At 43.3% G+C, this 21,350-nt stretch overlaps 1 protein-coding gene across 11 annotated transcripts in view; it reads left to right on the top strand.

Annotated features, from left to right (window-relative positions):
* The first annotated feature begins 3,172 nt into the window (after window positions 1–3,172).
* The window catches only part of LOC140202734 (DENN domain-containing protein 5B-like), a 301,107-nt gene continuing 282,929 nt past the window's right edge, over window positions 3,173–21,350 (top strand). For 6 of the 11 annotated variants that reach the window (XM_072267990.1, XM_072267985.1, XM_072267991.1 and 3 more), the window contains exon 1: window positions 3,174–3,543. In XM_072267990.1, the coding sequence (XP_072124091.1) occupies window positions 3,441–3,543 (103 nt within the window). In that variant the 5' untranslated portion in view covers window positions 3,174–3,440. Of the gene's footprint in view, window positions 3,544–21,350 lie in introns of all 11 variants that reach the window. The other 5 variants (XM_072267994.1, XM_072267992.1, XM_072267984.1 and 2 more) reach the window with 4 other exon arrangements.

The raw sequence follows: 21,350 nt of genomic DNA, 5'->3' as shown, positions 1-21,350 counted from the left end.
ACAGAAATTGCTGGAAATACTGAAATGATGAGACATCATATGCAGAGAGAAGAACAGAGTTCATCTTTCAGGACAAAACTGAGAAAGTATATTTTAAATTGCAGAGAAGGTAGAGAGATGGCAAGAACAAAGAGAATGTCTATATTTGGTAATCAGTTTATTATTGTCACATGTACCAAGATACAGTGAAAAGCTTTTGTTTGTATGCCAGCCAGACATAGGTATATCAATCACAAACAAGAGAAAATCTGCACATGCTGGAAATCCAAGTAACACACAAAATGCTGGTGGGCCTTGGCCCAAAACGCCGACTGTACTCTTTTCCATAGATGTTGCCTGGCCTGCTGAGCTCTTCCAGCATTTTGTGTGTGTTACGTAGGTATATCAAAGTAGTACAAAGTGCAGAATATGTTACAGTTACAGAGAGAGTGCAGTAGAGGTAATCAAATAACGTACAAGGGTAAACTAAATAATAGAGTTCATCTTTTAGTGTATGAGAGGCACTGTTCCCTGAAAACCGTGTGGGGTGCAAGGCTGCACAGAAACTGAAATGCTCCCACGCACATAGCCTTTGTTGCCACGCAGCTGGAGTAAAGACAGACAAGAAAATGTTTACGAAATGCGAGAGATTTTCTTTGTTGTACTGTATTTCATTACGCTCTTCAATTAATAAATAAAATCAGAAGGGTCACATCTTGAAACGTCGACTGTAATTTTTTCCATGTCCTCAGCATTTTTTCTGTGTTGCGAGCATCTGACTAGGATGTTTTCAATGGACAGAGCCTGAGAAAGACTGAAATGGCGGTGTTGCCGGCCACAATAGAAACCTTTTTAATTGCAGCTGATCTGTCTGAGATAAGCACCCAGCCAGGACAGACCTAAGAATGCCAAGTTTTGTGAACCGATGATCAATTACAAGTGAGAGATGCGTTTGTGGCAGGGTCTTCAAGAAACTGCGTGGCCTAAAATTACATCAGGCCAAGATGAAATGCCTGGAGCAGGAGAGAGTAATCCAGTGCTCAGGATACACTCTCAGTGAGGCGCAGGGGGAGGGTGGTCCAGAGCCACCCCACATTGACCAGCACCTCCAAGTGCCAGGAACTCCAACTCCAGGCAACATAGCAGACTGCAGGTGGGTTAACTGGGCTCCAGGAAGCCACTGGAGAGAGTGGCTGCAGTTTGAGGAGGTCATAGTCCACCTATAGATGTTGAGTGAAGAGATTTTGCTGGCTGCTCGCTCTACAGAACCTGTTCTCTCCTTGGCATTACGAGGGCTGCAAAGAGAAGAGCCATCAGGACCATGACAGAGGCTGCTAGGCGGGCCTCCAGATGCTATGAATCAAGAGGCGTGACCCATGGACCAATGGAGAGTGAGCAGCATCAAGTTCCTGGGTGTCAAGTTCTCTGAGGATCTAACCTGGTCCCAACACATTCATGTAGTCATAAAGAAGGCAAGACAGCGGCTATACTTTATTAGGAGTTTCAAGAGATTTGGTATGTCAACAAATACACTCAAAAACTTCTATAGATGTACCGTGGAGAGCATTCTGACAGGCTGCATCACTGTCTGGTATGGGGTGGGTGGTGGGAGCTACTGCACAGGACTGAAAGAAGCTGCAGAAGGTTGTAAATCTAATCAGCTCCATCTTGGGCACCCAGGACATATTTAGGAAGCGGTGTCTCAGAAAGGCAGGTCCATTATTAAAGACCTCCAGCACCCAGGACATGCCCTTTCTCACTGTTACTATCAGGCAGGAGGTACAGAAGCCTGAAGGCACACACTCAGTGATTCAGGAACAGCTTCTTCCCCTCTGCCATCTGATTTCTAAATGGACATTGAATCTTTGGATATTACCTCACTTTTTTTAATACACAGAATTTCTGTTTTTGCAAATTAAAAAAATGTATTCAATATACGTAATGATTTACATGTTTATTTATTATTATTATGTTTAATTTATTATTATTTTTTTTCTCTCTCTCTGCTAGATTATGTATTGCATTGAACTGCTGCTGCTAAGTTAACAAATTTCACGTCACATGCCGGTGATAATAAACCTGCTTCAGATTCTGCTGCGACACAAGCCTGGCCTGGGCAAGGGTGTCTGATGTTGAAACACCTGATGACCCCGGGTTACTCCCCTGGTGATGTGTCCTAGCACACCTCGGATGTATCTCAGCATCACAGAGATGCAAATATATGGAGATAATTGAATACAAACACGAGATGGTAAAAACAATGGGAAAATGAGATACAGAAACCATACACGCTGGAAATCCAATATAAAGTACTGCAGATATTAGGTGGCATACTCCATAGATCAGGCAGCATCTGGGGACACATAAACAGTTCACATTTAAGATCAATGAACTTTCACAATACTTTCTTTTCTCTCCAGAAGTGCTGCTTGGCTTGTCATTTCTCGCATGTCTTTGCAGATTTACAATACAGTGCTTGCATTTCTTCTTCCTTTTCAATTTTCCCTTGTAAGTCAAATTAGCATGCAGTTAAAGCAAGCGCTGAAATCTTGCCCGTGTGTTAAGTATAAAGGTGCTGGTGAAACGGAACCTGGATATATATAGTTTTGGTGTCCTTATGTGAGAAAGGGTGTGCTGGCAGAGGAGATTCAGTGAAGAGACGAGGGATCCAATATGATGCAAAATTTGCATCAATGCTCTTTGGCGTTTAGGAGAGATTATTTTATCAGTTTCCGAGGGAGTTTGACAAAAAAAATGACCCCCCCCCCCCCGCCAGTGCGGGATTGAGAATAAGTGGTTGACCGTTTAGGGTAGAGATGAAGAGGGATTTCTTCTCTCTGAGGATCCTGAAGGGGAGTCATATACCGGGTTTCGGCACGAAACGTCGATTGTTTGTTCGCTTTCATGGATATTGACTGACCCGCTGTGTCCCTCCAGCATTTGTGTGTGTTACTTTGAATTTCCTGCATCTGCAGACTTTCTCGTGTTTATGATATGCCGTCCATTCTTCGCTTTCCCGTTCAGATGAAGGGACGACAGCCATTTGCCTCCCGACTCGCCGAGTTCCTCCTACGTTTCTTGCGGATATTTAAACTTCAGTAGGCGAGTCACCGGCGACAGTGCAGCGCTCCTACCGAATTGATATTTCCCCAGTACTCGCACTGGATGCTGCCCGGATCTCGATGCAAATACGTTGAAAGCGAAGAGGGAGTGCGAGGAGCAGCGTCGGGTTTGAAAGTGGCGCCCGCTTTGCGTCAGTGTATTGGGTAGGGAGCGGGGAGCAGCCAAGGGTGGAGCTCAGTGCAGCAGCCGAGGACGTGCGAGAGACACGGGCTCCTCTGCTCGCTCTCCCTTCCCGGGAGGTGGGAGCCTGTACCATGGGGGATGCAACGAGGAAGTGAGAGGAGCCGGTTTTAGGCTGAGCAGCAGCCGCCGCCGCCGCCGCCGCCACCACCGCCGCGATGAGCAGCTCCAGCCCCAGCCCGGGATCTTGCCGTTTCGCCGACTACTTCGTGCTGGCAGGCATCGACACGGACAGCGGGCTGGAACCCGATGAGCTCTCAGGTACGTGAGCGGCAGAGCCCTCGGTCGGTGCCGAGGGTGCAAGTTTAACGGGGCTGCAAAGCGCCGTCACTGACTGTGTACGGTAATGAAATAGACTGTGTGCTTGTGTCAGCTTTACACAATTCAGACAGGGTGATTTACACTTGTTCCTGCTATGTTCCGTGGTTTGCTTCTGTTTAAGTTGGATCACTGTCGTTGTTGAAATGCATAATCCCCCTCCCCATCCATCCTACAACGAACCCCCCCCCCCCCCCCGGATTGCTTTACTGTTCTGCAACTCGGTAGATGTTGACAGTTCTTTCCAGACACCCTAACCCGTGGTTATTTTGTACATGTTGTAAGGTGGGCGGGGGAGGCATTGGTTACTGGGCTGTTCGGCCGTGAGGGGCATCGCGGTAGATTCTGTCTGCGAATATATATTTTCCACCAGGGGGAGATGGCAGCTGGGTGAATCGCAGGGAGCTGAAAAGTTCCTGGTCTGATTGTTCCCTTCCCTCTTTCCTTTTTAAATAAGGGACTGAAAGGAACGTTGTGCTGAGAATGTAAGACAGTCTAATGTTTATTGGTTCAAGATGTTGCTGTAGATCGTCCGTTCGTGATTTAGCAGACCCACATCGTAACATGGGATTTTCCTCTGTGCTTTTGGTGACTGTATTCTGCAGTTTCAGCTCTTTTTGTTCTGCATGTAAACCTTGTTGATGCTTTGCTGGTGCACCACTGACAATCATCGGACAAAGCCAGTAGTTTCTGCAGAGTACTGGGTAGACCAGACGGGATGCTTCTCACAAGATGCAGTAGATTGTCCACACCAGCGCTGGTTTTTAACACCCAACATAATCCTGGAAAAGTTCAACGGTGTAGTCTTTCGTAAATGTGCGGCATGTTATGCTGCTTAAGTGCCGTTCAGAGTGAATTTTTGTTTTTGCTGATTGAAACAATTTATCAGTGTTTTGTGTGTGAAAGCACTGTTGGGAGGTGGATTAAGGATAATCTCATTGAATAATAGAGCATTACAACAAAGAAACAGGCCCTTCAGCCCGTCGTCAGTGCCAAGTAGTTAATTTGCCATTCGCTGGACTCCAGCCCAATGATGGGGGAAGAGTACTATTGATATTCCGAACTGAAGCTGTGGACAGTCTTAAAGGAATGCTGTGTCCTAGAAAATGTGTGCAATGTTCAAGGCACTTGTGAGAGCAAGGAATATTTGAAATGCTGTGGAGCATCTGTAGTCAGGAGGTGTGTCTCACACTGAACACTAGACTAGCATTCCCATATCCTCTTGAGATAGTGTTGTACTGTTCATAAGAGGCTCCTCTCCCCTTTAATTTGGGTGTGAATGATCCCATGGCATTATTTGAAGACGAGAAGGGAGTTCTCCTTGTTACCCAGAAAGAATTTATGGATCAACCGACTTTCCAAAAATGCATTGGTTGGTTTCCTAACTCATCACTATTTGTAGCTCTTTGTTATGTGCAAATTGGTTGCAGTCTGACTGTACTGCACTTTGGCAAGTGGTTTCAATGCACTTTACAGTGGTTCTATGGGTTGCAATGACCTGGTTATGAAAATCTGACCATGTGCAAAATCTTCCAGAAATTTTTAAAGAAATATTCAAAGATCATAGTAATAGTAAATTGTTTTTATGGTTTTCTATAATGACAGCATACGGTATATAGTGAATTAATTTCATCATGGGTAGTGTTAGGGTGATTATTCACTGAAATGAGTGAGTTACAGTATTGCAAATGTAGGTAGAGAGATAGGACATGGAAACAGACATTTATGCTATAGGGAAATTAGTTTGGAGGCTGTTCTCAGGAACTTTATGTAATTCGGGGACTGCCCCTAAATTAATTTCAAAGACTTCAAAGTACTTTTATTATCTAAGAATGTAGAAATTGTACAACCGAAAAATTTATTTGCCTACAGGAGGCCACAATGCAAGAAACCTGAAATAACCCAATTTTTGAAAAAAAGACCGCACCTGATGCACAGAAAAAGGAGGAGAAAAACACAAATCTTGCAAACAATAGAAGCGAGCAACAACATTCCAAACCAAAATGAGTCCGGAGCAGCCCAGAGTAGACCCAAGCCTTGGTATTAGTCCGTCATATTAGCGGGCACTGTGCACAACAGCTGGGGGCAGTCTTCATAGCCTCAGCACCATGGAGAGAGAAGTAAACTTCACGGGACAGCAGGCAAAATTGGCTTGTGAATCCGATCCGACGCCGGGTCTTTCCAATATATTGTTAAAATTGTCCAGTGTATGGTACCATGCACTAGGACCCGAGCACCGCTGCAACAGAAGGCTCCAGGCCTAGAACAGGCCCAGCGACTCGCTCCAGGCCCAAGTTTTGCTGCCCAGCCCAAAACCGCTCTCAATTTCTCCCAATTGGCCTGGTGCCGAGGTGATCCAACCTCTCTCACCTCTTGATAGTCTATTTTAGCTGCATTCATCTAAGCAGTTGTGTACGTGATTCTGTAGATCATAGTTCATGACTTAGATGAATCGGTTAACATATGAATATGTGAAATAGTCTAACCTTTTCTGTGCTTCTACTTTGCTTCAGAAAGCTTGAAGTTATTGAAATGGGAGTGCCAGTAATTTTGTATTATGCCACATCGGTGTTCCAGAGTTTAATTTTGAATGTTTGACTCAAACGTACTGTCACCTTGGGTCCTTGGCAGCTGAGAGAGCACGGCTGACCTTGTGGATAGAGGATGCTAAACTGTAACCTTGGCCTGCGAATAGGCGCAAATTGTGTGGGTGGCAATATGTGGCAAAATTGGTAAGGCTCTGCTTGTTATACCTACATTTTTGATGCTTGAGGAAGTGGACTTGGATGGAACTGAGATATCACCACTAACAATAGACCTCTCGCAATCATGGGAAAGATGAGTATTATAGACTAGTGAGCAGAAGAGTGGTGGAAAGAGGACAATATCTCTGTGTTTGGTGATCTGGTCTGCACACAACAGTATTAAACAATGATATTGATTGGCTTTGCAAATATTAAACAAGTTCAATTCTCCGTTGTATATAGGTTAGTGTTATGGTAATCACTGGGATCTATATCCATGATGAGATGCTGCTTTTCATTTAATGTGCCCATTTAAAGTAAATTTATTGTCAAAGTACATGTGTCACCATATACAACCTTGAGATTCATTTTCTTGTGGGCATACTCAACAAATCCAATATCCATAATAGAATCAGTGAAAGACCGCTCCAACTTGGCGTACAATCAGTGTGCAAAAGACAACAAATTGTGCAAATACAAAAAGAAAGCAGGATTAATAATCAACATTGAGAACATGAGATGAAGAGTCCTTAAAAATGTGTCCGTGGGCTGTGGTAACATACAATGGTGCAGCAAGTGAAATTGAGCGAAGTTATCCCCTTTGGCTGAAGAGATTGATGGCTGAGGGGTAATAACTGCTCCTGAACCTGATGTGTAAGTCTAGAGGCTCCTGTATCTTCTTCCTGGTGGCAGCAGTGAGAAGAGAGCATGACCTGGTTGGTGGGGGTCTCTGACGATGTATACTGCTTTCCAGTGATAATGCTCCGTGTAGGTGTGCTCAATGGTGGGGAGGGCTTTACCTGTGATGGGCTGGGCCATATCCATTACTTTTTGTAGGATTTTCCATTTTAAGGGCAATGGTGTTGCAGCCAGGCAATATACTCTGCACTACACGTCTGTAGAAGTTTGTCAAAGTTTTAGATGTAATGCCGAATCTTCGCAAACTCCAAAGGTAATAGAGGAGGTGTCTTGCTTTCTTCATAATTACACTTCCATGCTGGGCTCAGGCCAGGTTCTCTGAAATGATCACACTCAGCAATTTAAAGTTGCTGACCCTCCCCACCTCTGATCCCCTGATGAGGACTGACTCATGGACCTTGCTTTCAACAGCACACGAGAGACTGCGGATGCTGGGATCTAGAGTAACTAACGATCTGCTGGAGGAACTCCACGGGTCAAGTAGCATCTATGGGAGAAAAGGAATTGGTGATGTTCCAGGTCATGACGCTGTATCAGGACCCAAATCATCAACAGTTCCTTTTCTCCCATATATGCTGTTCAACCCACTGACTTCCTCCAACAGACAATTTGTTACTTACGCCAAGCACTGGTGTTTCCAGAGAACAGCTCCATCCTCCTTATTTAATTTGCTGACGACACTACACTGATTGGCCTAATCTCAAATAATAATGAGGCAGCCTTCAGGGAAGAAGTTATCACCCTGACACAGTGGTGTCAAGAAAACAACCTCTCCCTCAATGTTGTAAAAATGAAGGAGCTGGTTGTGGACTACAGGAGGAATGGAGACAGGCTAACCCCTATAGACATCAATGGATCTGGGGTTGAGAGGGTGAACATCTTTAACAGCATAACCTCACAGAGGATCTCACGTGGTCTGTACATACTGGTTGTGTTTTGAAAAAGGCACAACAACGCCCCTTCCACCTCAGACGGTTGAAGGAGCTTGGTGTGGGCCCCCAGCTCCTAAGAACTTTCTATACGGGCACAATTGAGAGCATCCTGACTGACTGCATCACTGCCTGGTATGGGAACTGTACTTCCCTCAATCACTGGACTCTGCAGAGAGTGGTGCGGACAGCCCAGCGCATCTGTAATTGTGAACTTCCCACTATTCAGGACATTTACAAAGACAGGTGTGTAAAAAGGACCGGAAGAATCATTGGGAACCTGAGTCACCCCAGCCACGAACTGTTCCAGCAGCTACCGTTTAGGAAACGGTACCAGACCATAAAAGCCAGGACCAGCAGGCTCCTCCGGGTCAGCCTCTTTCACCAGGCCATCAGGCTGCTTGACTTGTGCTGATGCATCTGTATTTCTATGTTATATTGACATATATGTATGTTGTACCTACTACTTATTATAAATTATAAAAATTGCACATTACACATTTAGGCGGAGACGTAACATGAAGATTTTTACTCCTCACGGATACGAAGGATGTAAGTAGTAAAATCAATTCAATTCTTACTAATTTGTAAAGCTACATTGGAGATCTTGGTCTCTTCAGCTAAAACTCTCAATCACTTGAAATTGAGCATTGTGCAGCAATGGTCAGGTACAAAGTGTCAAATGGTGCTGCATTCTGTTTCTGTAATGCAAAAACAAAGCAAGTTATAAGCATCCATAGAAAATCCCTGAGGTGATAGATGGAGTGCAGTGCCTGGCTTGCCAAAGTCGTTAAGTATTTGCATTTTATAGCTCAAATCATTATCGCTGAATAGTTAAGTTAACCAACTGAGCCCTCAGGTCTTTTGTATCCTATCATCTCCCATTCTAGGCCTGAAAAAATAATTGCATATTGCCTTTATTACTAGATTGATCTTATTCATGTTCATTATCTGAGTTGTTTAACACAGGAGATCATGAGTTATTTAGTGGCAGGTTGACTTGGACAATAATAGAAACAGAATCAGGTTTATTATCACCGTCTTTTGTGATGTGAAACGTGTTGTTTTGCAGTTTCAGCACAGTGCAAAGACATAAAATTATAAATTACAAAAGGTGCAGAAAGAAGATAATGAGGCAGTGTTCATGCGCCATTCACTCAACGTTTCAGAACAGCTTCTTCCCATCCACCATCAGATTTCCAAATGAACAATGAACCTATGAACACTACCTCAGTTTAAAAAAAGGAGCTAGTGCTTTCCTGGCATATATGAAGAATAAAATTTTCTTGGGTTTCCAGCCGGGTACAGGTATTGATTTTAACCGACATTTTGATGCCAAATTCTGCCATCTTCATCAGGGATGAAGTCAGGGCATGTCTAGTCCAGTGCTAATTATATCCCCGTCATCCATCCCTCTGGACTAGTTAGTCCTCATCCAATCAGGCTTCTGCTACCTCAGTATATTTTCCCTCTTTTTGCACAATTAATGTAATTATATAAATACATTGCAGCACATAACAATAAAAGTTATGGTTTATATATTTATAGTTAAGTATATATTTACATATATATATTTATAATTTTTATTATGCATTGATGCTGTAAATCAACAAATTTCACAACTGATTTTAAACCTGATTTCTGAAATACGATTGTAAAGGGGAAAAAACCTTCTCAATCATTGTACATCCTTCTGAGTGGCAGTAACAAGAAAAGGGCATGTCCCAGATGGTGTGGATCCTTAATGATGGATTCCCCCTCCGTGAGATGCTGCCCCTTCAAGGGTTGTGTCCGTAATGGAGCTGGCTACAATCCTCCACCGCTTTTTGCGATTTTGTACGTTGGCGCCTGCATACCAGGCTATGGTGTAACTGGTGAGAATCGTGGATATTTGCAATGAATGCCCATTTGGTCGATGTAGCTTTTTAATATTTCAAACCAAAGATTGGAATTACAATATCAGAAGATAGCTTGGTGTGTTTAAAAAGAGCCAATAGACACTAGCACTTCCTCTCTGCTTCAGGTAAAAGTCAATGAATGTTTAGGTTCACGACACACAGTGACTCCATTTTTAATGTGGCTTGCAACAACGGAATGTTGGGAACTTTACAGAGTGGTTAGGCTGTGCGTCACTTGGGTTATGATAAGTCGCCTATGAACCATTGGGGTCGCAGCTATCTCTTTCCAACGTGTGTTTACATCAGCTTCCAGAGTTTTATGTGCCAAATGTAGCATGAGACTCGTTACACACTGCAAGGGTGTGTCACTTGCTGTTAATGTGTCTTATGTTTGTAGATAGTGTAAAAGATACATGGTGTTATTCAATCAAGACTGGTGGGGGCACCATGGAGTAGCAACTCCCCCTACATCCCATTAACATCAGGACATGCCGATGGGGTGCAAGGGTTGAAAATTACCCGTTCTTTCAAACAGTATCAGTGTGTGCTGTTCTTTACAGTCTTTTTTTTACAGACTATTCGGAAATCTCACACATTCCCATAGTCACAGTTAAGTTTGGGTAGAGGAATTCCAGATGGTTTTTGTGGAATATAAGTGGGGGATTTTGGTGACTAGGTCAAGAAGTATGGTATATGTCATGGTTCATCATCAATCTGGATGGATTTATGACTTCAGTTCCTCTGGGACTGTTCACATTATGAATGGTGGGACTTTGCAAAAACATTTGCTGTGTTTCTGTGTAAAATAGCTGCACTGTACACTATATTTAACTATTTAATTTCTCTGGCGTTTGTCTCCCCCCTCAAGGCAATAACAACTGAAACAAAAATATTCAAATTGTTCTTTGGTGTCAAAGGGTAACCAATCGTTTCTGTTTTCTGTACAGTGGGCAGGTTGATAAAAATCCCAGCTTGCAAAATTTGATGATTACTTCCAGCATCTGGAATCTCCGTGCTTGTGGGGACTCCCAATTGTTCCATATATCAAAACCTGACATGGTGCATTCCTTGTGTATTGACTTATGTTCGGACTTTCAACCCAGCTTTAACCATTACTCCGTCATTCCTTTCTATTTTGAAAGGCACCTTTTAGTGCAAGGCATAACTCCCCGTTCCTGCACTGAGGGTGAGCTGCAGTTCAAGTGTAAAGAGAGAATCTGCTGCTTACCCATTATCAGCAAGCAGGTTCTTAGAAGGTTTGCAACCTCATCTTTGGGAATAGACCGGGACATCCATTGTTTCCCTGGCATGCAATTTGCCCATCCTTTATGGCAGGGGTTCCCAACCTTTTTTCTACCATGGGCCAATAGCATTAAGCAAGAGATCCATGGACCCCAGATTGAGAACCCCTGCTTTATTGGTTCTGTGCAACTCCGTCCCCATATCAGCAGGATAATAACTCAAACTTTAAAAGCAAGTTGATTAAACATGGTTTACATTCCATGAGTTTAGTCGGTTGTGAGGTAATATAATCAATGTGTTTAAAGCAATAAAATACAGAAAATGTTTGCAGTAGGACCAGCTGAGCATTGCTGGCATTTTATTTCATACTTCCAGAATCTGCAGTATTTTTCCCTTTCAGTTGTTCACAATGATAACTTGGGCAGATTGAAACATGTGCAAATAATGTTAAAATGGATTTAGAGAGGTACAGAATCGGGTTTAATATCACTGGTTGTGAAATTTGTTAACATTGCGGCAGCTGTACAGTGCAATACTTGATAATAGAGAGAAAAAGAAAAACTGTGAATTACAGTAAGAATATATAAATTAAATAAGTAGTACAAAAAATAGGAATTGAAAAAAAATTCATGAGGTAATGTTCATGGGTTCAACGTCCATTCAGAAATTGTATGGCAGAGGGGAATAAGCTGTTCCTGAATTGTTGAGTGTGTGACTTAAGGCTTCTGTACCTCCTTGAAGTTAGCAATGAGAAGAGGGCATGTCCTGGGTGATGGAGGTCCTTAATGAATGCCGCTGTTCTGAGGCACTACTCGTTGCGGATGTTAGCACCCATGCTGGAGCTGACTAATTTTACAACTCTCTGCAGCTTGTTTCAATCCTGTGCAGTAGCACCACCAACACCGCCCCCCCCCCCGCAATGCCAGATGGTGATGCAGTCAGTTAGAATGCTCTTCACAGTACAGTCTGTAGAAATTTGTCAGTGTTTTTGGTGACATACCAAATCTTCTCAAACTCCTAATGAAATATAGCTGCTACCTTGCCTTCCTTATAGCTGCATCGATATGTTGGGTCCAGGTTAGGTCCTAGGAGATATTGACACGCAGGAACTTGAAATTGCTCACTCTCTTCCTCGATGAGGACTGGAGTGTGTTCCCTCATCTTACCCTTTCTGAGGTCCACAATCATGGAAACAGCACGGAAACAAGTCCTTTGGTCCATTGAGTCTATGATGACCACCAACGAACAATTGACATTAATCCTACACCGATTGTAATTTTTTATTCTCTCCACTTTCTCATCAATTCTGCTCAGCCTCCACTATTCACCTGTATACCAGGGGAGGTTTACAGTGGCCATTTAACCTGACAACCTGCACACCTTTGGAATGTGGGAGGAAGCTAGAGTACTCGGAGGAAGCCACCAGCTTCACAGGGAGACCAGCACCCAAGATCAGGATTGAACCTGCGTCACTGGTATCGCAAAGCAATGGTTCTACTAGTTTTGCTACTGGCCGCTTGTGAGTGATAGCAAGAAGCACATCTTCGCACAGTGAGAGCAGGCGGGGCTCAGGTGACATCGATACAGATTGTTCGGAAGTGTATTCCTGGATGGCCTCTCTTTTTTCCATTGACAATGTGGTGGTTAAGTTATCAAGGTACCTGGTCTAGCAGTCCAAATGTGCACTCACATCCTATTGCATCTAATCTAATCTAATCTAATCTAATCAGACGTGGAGTTGAAATTCAGTTATATCTGAACTTTTTTAAAAAAAAAAGAATGTTTTGGCATTGAGTTGCAACAAAGATTCACCTGATTCAGTAGCAATTTCACAAGAGGGAGTGTGTCATTTTTGCCTGCTGTGGCCTGTACTCTGACCCATCGTTGTGATTGGCATTGAGATGGCCTAAAAGTCATTCAGTTGCTAACATGGGCAAACGATAAAACTACCAAGAGGCTTGACTCCTTCCAGGACAAAGCAGCCCAGCCAGCACTCTAAATAATTACTCCCTCCTCTACTGGCTGCAGAATGTTAGAGCTACAAATTAAAGATTAAAGAAAGATTAGCTTTATTGGCACATCTATATCGAAACACACAGTGAAATGCATTGCTTGCGTCTGGCAACTTACTAACCCAAACCCATAGTTCTTTTGAATTTTGGAGGAAACCAGTGCACTTGGAGGAAGCCTACACAGTCACAGAAGAACATACAAACTCCTCACAGACAATGGTGGGAATTGAAAGCAATCTCATAGTTGACACTGTAAGAAGGTATTTCAGCAAAGGGTTTAACAAAAGTTAAAACAGTTGTTCTAGTGAGGAATTCCTTTCAAGGTAATCCTTTCAAGAAGCTTGGTTGCTGTGAAGTCTGAGGTAGGAATTTCTCAGTTAGGAGCTGGTTGACAAATATCTGCAAGGGGGTGGAGTTCTCCCTTGCCAAACCTAATCACTTCCCCCTACCATGAGTCACTGGAAAAGATTAGTACCCTCTCAGGTGCTGTGTTGTATCTTGGGCAGAGTTTATTTTTTCCTGTTGCACACCAGTAGACTCTGTTAGCTGTTCAGTATTCGATGCAGGTGTCACCTGTAACTCAACTGGCAGCGTTTGTCCTGCTGAGTCAGAACCACTTGTACTTAAGTCCTATTTCAGAGAAAAGTGCTGCCTCAGTGCTGACCTGGATGCTGAAGGACTCAGAATGGCAGGCGGTGACTAGTGGGGTACTGCAAAGCTCGGTGCTGGGACCGCAGCTATTTGCAATATACATTAATGCTTTAGATGAAGGGATTAAAAGTAACATTAGCAAATTTGCAGATGACACAAAGCTGGGTGGCAGTGTGAAATGTGAGGAAGATGTTATGAGAATGCAGGGTGACTTGGACAGGTTGGGTGAGTGGGTAGATGCAATTTAATGTGGATAAGTATGAGGTTATCCACTTTGGTGGCAAGAACAGGAAGGCAGATTACTATCTGAATGGTGTCAAGTTAGGAAAAGGGGAAGTACAACGAGATCTTGGTGTCCTTGTTCATCAGTCACTGAAGTAAGCATGCAGGTACAGCAGGCAGTGAAGAAAGCTAATGGCATGTTGGCCTTCATATCAAGGGGAGTTGAGTATAGGAGCAAAGAGGTCCTTCTGCAGTTGTATAGAGCCCTAGTGAGACCGCACCTGGAGTATTGTGTGCAGTTTTAGTCTGCAAATTTGAGGAAGAACATTCTTGCTAATGAGGGAGTGCAGCGTAGGTTCACGAGGTTAATTCCCGGCATGGTGGGACTGTCATATTTTGAAAGATTGGAGCAACTGGGCTTGTATACACTGTAATTTAGAAGGATGAGAGGGGATCTGATTGAAACATGTAAGATTATTAAGGGATTGAGCGCGCTAGAGGCAGGAAACATGTTCCTGATGTTGGGGGAGTCCAGAACCAGAGGCCACAGTTTAAGAATAAGGGGTAGGCCATTTAGAATGGAGTTGAGGAACAACTTTTTCACCCAGAGAGTTGTGGATCTGTGGAATGCTCTGCCTCAGAAGGCAGTGGAGGCCAATTCTCTGGATTCTTTCAAGAAAGAGTTAGATAGAGCTCTTAAAGATAGTGGAGTCAAGGGATATGGGGAGAAGGCAGGAATGGGGTACTGATTGTGGATGATCAGCCATGATCATAGTGAATGATGGTGCTGGCTCGAAGGGCCTACTCCTGCACCTATTGTCTATTAACTGAACTCTAAGCAACCTTCTTTTGTGAGTTCAGACATTGTAAACATTGCTCAATTTTGAAGAGAGCAGCTACGCCAGCATCATGACTACCATCAGCCTAGACCAGGAGTTCCCAACCTTTTTTATGACATGGACCAATTCCATTAAGGAAGGGGTCTGTGGACCCTGGGCTGGGAACCTCTGGTCTAAACTAGTGATCTACGCACTTGGAGCAGCCTCCGTAGATCCTTCTTTGATCATAAAGTTCAGATGTTCTAGTGTTGTTAAGGATTAAATATTAATGCACATTGCTTTTGTTTCCTTACATGTGGAAAATGCAAATCAGAAACGTTCCCAGTTTTCAGACTCCTGCTCAGGAGAATAAAATGTGACATTTCATAAAGTTAACTGCTCTTGCAATTATTTCCAGAGTAACGACATTGTCACTGAGCTTTCAATGAAATGGTTGAAGACAAGAGTCATGGAGCACTACAGCACCGAAACAGGCCCTTCAACCCATTTAGTCTGTGCCACATTATTATTCTGCCCAGTCCCATCGACCTGCACCTGGACCATAGACCTCCATATCCTTCCCATCCATGTACTTATCCAAATTCCTCCTAAATATTGAAATTGAACCTGCAACCACCACTTCCAGTGGCAACTCATTCCACACTCTTAACACCCTCTGACTGAAGGCATTCCTCCTCATGTTCTTCTTAAACATTTCACCTTTCACCCTTATCCCATGATCTCTTGTGCTAATCTCACAACCTCAGTGGAAAAGTGCTGTTTGCATTTACCCTATCTATACCCCTCATAATTGTGTATACCTCTATCAAACCTCCCTTCATTCTCCTACACTCCCGGAAAAAAAGTCCTAACCTATTCAATCTTTCCCTATAACTTGGTACCTCTTCTATGTGCACTGCAACTAGATCAACAATAGCAGATTCTGCCATTTTACTCTTGCTCTTTAAAGTTTTTTTCGGGGATTGGGGCACACCTGGGAAATCCTGCTTTAACAATCAGTCTTTAGGAACCATTGTGAGGGGTGAGCCATCAACTTGAACTGTTGTAGTCCATTTGTGAAAGCAACCTACAGGTGTTTAAAAACCTTTGGTGCAGCAATAACTTAGTCTATCCAAACTGAGATGTTCGAGAGCTTTAGAGATGATGGTGTTCCTGCAAAGCTTAGTCTGAGTGGTGCTACAAATTTGGAAGTCTACATACTAATCATAGATACACATCAGAAATAAACCCTTCAGTCTATAAATCAATCTGACCATCAACCATCCTTTAATCCTTCATTAATCTTACTTTTTGTTCTCCCTATGCATTAATTTTTTCCCGCTCCCCAGATTCTAGCTCTCATCATTACTGTAGAAGGAATTTACAGTGGCCAATTAACCTAGCAACCTGCACAACTTTGGGACATGAGAGGAAACCAGTGCACCTGAAGGAATATTCATGTGGTCACAGAAGGAATGCACGCTCTACACAGACAGCACTGGAGGTGAGGACTGAACCTGGATCTCTAGTCCTGTGAGACAGCAGATTTACTAGCTGTGTCACTGCACCATTCTACGCTTCTTTGGTAGTTTCTGGGGATGGAGCATGCAATCGTATTCTGATTCTGAAGTGGTTAGAGAAGCCAATATGGCACCCTATGGAAACTGCCACAGATTGTGCAGGAGGTATTTGATGGTGGGTAATTTGGGTGATGATGCTCTGCTGTTGTTTGTGCTGTGCTTTTGTGACAATGGACAGGCTTTAGGTGTTCAGGGCTGCTCGGAAAGTACTCAAGTCAAGTCAAGTCAAGTCAAGTCACTTTTTATTGTCATTTTGACCATAACTGCTGGTAAAAATGAGACAAGGTTTTTCAGGACCATGGTGCTACATGGTCTGGAGCAGTCACAGGCCTTGCATTCCCAGGAGTCAGTGTGAATTCTACGCTTCCTTAAGAATGCTTTGAGAACATTCTTGAATTGTTGCAGCCAGTACTGCAGCTCCAGTTACCCAGGTTCAATCCTGACCTTTGGTACTGACTGTGTGGGGTCTTCCCAGATGCTCTGGTTTCCTCCCACAATCCAAAAGCATGTGGGTTAGTGGTTTAATGACCACGATAATATAGCTGTGTGGTAGGACCTTCAGGGCAAAGTTAATGGGCATGTGAGAGTAGATAAGAGAATTGGGTGGGTGAATGAGATTGATGAGATTACTGTGAGAACAAACAGAGACGCAGAAGTGTTAAATGGTACCCTTCTGTGTCAAAAGCATGAGACAGCTCTGAAGGAAGTGTTGGCTTTAAGAGACCATGGAGAATACTCAAAATGGTGAATTAGGTAGACAAAAGATAGAAATTAAGAAGCTTGATATGATTTATTTTGTTTGGAGAGAAGCTATGAATTGAAAGATACAACTTGAACAGAGCTAATTGGCATGTACAGGCATACTTTCTCAAAGACGACAGGACAAATTGATGTCTGGTTATGAAGTCACTTGGGATCCTCATGGCCCAGATTATAGTAAGGAAGATTGCTTAATGAAATTCTTCTTAAGCCCCAACAGAAGTATGTTCAATTATGGAGGATATTAAGTCTTTATATAAAGTGAATGTTAATCATTTAGTGAGCTGAGAATCTGCAGCAGAATGTAAATGTGTTTAAAATCATGATTTTGCAAGGTACTGAGGTAATGTTATGTATTGCACTGTACTGCTGGCTCAAAAAAAACAAATTTCATGACATACATGAGTGTTGATAAACCTGATTCTGATATGGGTCTCTGTGGTGGACTGAGAGTGAGAAGAGGTATCATGTTGGGAAAAGGGAAGAGAGAGGGAAGGGTGCAGGAAGCACCAGAAAGACATTCTGTAATGGTCAGTAAACTAATTGTTTGGAATCAAATGACCTTAACTGATGTCTTGGGACTGAGCGTAACTGCACCTGTGCCACCCCTGCCCCTGGCACTTCTTCTCTGCCACCTGTCCCACACCCCTCCTGCGACACTCCACCCTCGCCATTTCCAACGTACTTTGCTCCCGCCAGGTTTACAAACTTGCTGTCCACTCCATGTTGACAAATACAGTACTGCACAAAAGTCTTAGGCACATATAGCTAGGGTGCCTAAGAATTTTGCACAGCATTGTACTTGTAAATAAACAGTTTCCAACGTTTCCGTGGTCAGTGATTTAAGATAGTTAGCAAAATCAGAGAGGCGACATGAGATCTTTGCAGTGGGTTGTGATTTGGAAAGCACCGTCTGAAAGGTAGTAATAAATTCCAACAAGGCAACTTCTCAGGGCAGTGAGAAAGAGCAGGGGAGTGGTAGCACATTTGGGTAGCACAGGCCAGTGTAGGCATAATGCCCAGGAAATTGTGTCTAAAAATTCCTCCTCATCCCTATAGATTGCTGAGTTTCATTAGTACATTTCTGACACATTGCTTATTGTTAAAACTGGGTGACAGACAACAGATTATTATGACGTCACTAAACTTGGCAAAGTGGAAAGGTGATTGGGGGAATTTCGTGTGTGTGTGTGTGTGTGTGTGTGTGTGTGTGTTTTTGTGTGTGTCTGTGTGTTTACTATGAACAGCTACCCATTAGTTTGCAGATTACACCTTTCCAAATAGTAGATTTTGCCACTTTCCATCATGTAGATTTGTGCTTGAAGCACTTGGAACACCACAGTTTGGAAGAGATTTCTTTGTACAGCAATTATCTGCGATCCGACTATAGTTCTCCAGTGATGTTTCCTGTGTTCTGCTGAAATCCACTGGGGCCTGCAATCTAGTTTTCCCCTAAAGTTTATGAAGTTCTCTGGAAAATGTATTCTAATACTGTCCAACATCTTAAAGTGAAATAAAGGGTTTTGGATTACAAGTCAGGAATAATATCCAATAGTCTGGAAAATCTGCCTGTCCTTGACCATGTCACTAAGCTCCCTATCTCCTTCCTGCATTCTGATCCATCGTCATTTGACATACGATCCACTACAGTGGTATTATCTCAAACCCTGTAGATTAAATTATAGAAGAATTTGGGCACGTGTTCGCGGGTGTACAGGGGGTAGATCAGGGGGCTCAGGACACAGCCTTTGAGGGGTTAAAATGTCTGCAAACTCCTGCCAGCTTGTCCCGCACAGGATCTAGGGACATCATCCGGGCCCGATGCAAGTGGCTGGTGTGCTGGGCTATCACAGTTTTACTGCACTGTGTTTCCTGTCCCATAATGCCATAGTAATATTAATATGTTAAGCTTCATGGCTTTCTATTGGGAGTTAATATGACGTGCTTTGAAATATAGGAATAATTGGGTGCAAGGGATAAGTTTTGGTGTGTTAATTATCTACAATAGCAATGAATAGAATACGATTTGTTATGACGGAATTATATGTGAAAGGACTGTTATGAGATGGTGTCTCACACATTGCTGCAGTGATTGGGATTGTTTGACACCACCAGATTTGTTGTGTGCATACATTTTGTGCCTAGTTATGTAAAATGAAGATGGTGCGTGGATGAAGATGTCTGTGCTGCTAAAGAATGTGGGATTAATTTTATGCTGCTTTGTATGAAGGACTTTGAATATTAATTCTTTTATCAGAATACTTCAGCCTATCTGCAAGCCAAAAGAACAGAGGAAGCCTGTGTTTCTCAATACGTCTCTACCTCCCGCTAACGGCGTAAAGAAAGGAGCTTGACAGCGGCTCTGCAGAAATCTGAGGCCTTACTATAATCTATCAAGCACAGTGGCATTTAAAGTTAAGCCTGGGGCTTTTGATCGTTTAAAGCTGTCATGTCCTTTACATGCATGCATGCATCGCACAAATTAACATCTCTGTGTGTTTGCTTGCAGTGACCAAATAGTATTCAAACACCACATGAGCTCAGAGGTCCGTCTTCAGCAGTGAACAGGAGTAGTTAAGTAGTAAATTTTTACTCTGCTTGTTGAAATGCCTCATGAGAGTTGGGCACAGCGACAACAATTAGCTGTTTTATTGGGTATGGGCTTGGCTGACTAAGCCCTTGGTATAACAGCTGAATACTGTTGTTCTGCCTTCCCACTTGAGCGTCTTTGTATTTAACAGTGCCAAGTTAAAGAGCTTGCTTGGAAGCAGATATTTATAATGTCTTCACACGAAGGGATTTGCATTCTGTAGCCTGATTGAGGACTGGGAACTAGTTCCGTCCAGTGCAACGCTTTGCAAATGTGGACGAAGAGTATCCTTGCAAGTCAATGTAAAAGACCCTTTAACACTGGTCTTGTCGGATTAGTACCTCTGCCAATACTGCACTTTCAGTGAACATTGTCAAAGCAAATTATCTAATCATAAATTCCTCTTTCACCTATCACCTCCCAGCTTCTCGCTTCATCCCCTCTCCCCCACTCACCCATTTTGTCCCCTCTCCTGGTTTCACCTATCACCTGCCCAGACATCCCACCCTGCAAAAACTCATTTCAGGGAGGTAGCACCAACGATTTGCGGGAGACTTCCGGGAGAGGTGGGATGTCTGCAATAGAGTAGCTCCTTAGCAGCTGGCCAGCTAGTTTAAATAACGTTGACTATGCTAATGAATGAACGACACCTGTCAAACTCACCTCAACATGTCTTTTACAGTCTTAACCCACCATGGGCAATAGAAAAGTCACTGTTGCAAACAGTGCAGCGAGCAACACTGTCATTATTTTTGACACCTATTAGGCAGGGGTACACTTTAGTGTAGTCTGGGGTGATGTACGTTTTATATTTTCTTTTTTTGGAACACTCTCCCATAGTGTGCTCTCACTTGCTCGCTCTCTCTCTCGTGGTCGCTGTCGCTTGCTTTCTCTCTCCCTCTCGCTCGCTGTCTCGTGGTCGCTCTCGCGCTTTCTCTTTTGCTTCCTCTCTCTCGCTCTCGCTTGTTTTCTCTCTCGCTTGCTTTCTCTCTCTCGCTCACTCTCGCTTGCTCTCTCTCGCTCACTCGCTCGCTTGCTCTCAAAAAAGTTGATTTCCGTGATATTGTATATAATTTGCAGGCATCAGGGAGCCACTATTAATATGCAGGAGACTCCCGGAACTTCCGGGAGAGGTGGGATGTGTGCCTGCCAGTTTATACTCCTTCCCCTCCCCCATCTCCTTACTTTGGGTTCTTCTCCTTTCCTTTCCAGGCCTTATGAAGGGTCTCAGCCCAAAAATGTCAACTGAATATTCCTCTCCAAAGATGCACCCTGACCTGTTGAGTTCCTCCAGCATTTTGTGTGTGTTGTTCTGGATTTCCAGTATCTGCAGATTCTGTTTGTAATTTAATCATAATTGCATTATTGTTTGGGGATTGTTTGGCAAATTGTCTGCATTTTTCTCATATCAGAACCATGATTGTATTTCACAACAGTTACTTTGCTTTATGCTTTGGCACATCTGTGGGTTGAGGGAAATGCTATGTGCAGTTTTACCTTTTGCATTTTACTGTGTCACTAGAATGACTCCCATTTTGGTTTTTATTTGGTGGCATTTATTGGAGCTTCTTGTTGTGGCCCTTCACATTTTAACTGGTTTTGACCA

Source organism: Mobula birostris, chromosome 9, assembly GCF_030028105.1.
Source record: "Mobula birostris isolate sMobBir1 chromosome 9, sMobBir1.hap1, whole genome shotgun sequence".
In the NCBI taxonomy this organism is placed as follows: Eukaryota; Metazoa; Chordata; class Chondrichthyes; order Myliobatiformes; family Myliobatidae; genus Mobula; species Mobula birostris.
Note: the sequence above shows the minus strand (reverse complement) of the source record. Positions and strands in the feature narration are given on the sequence as shown.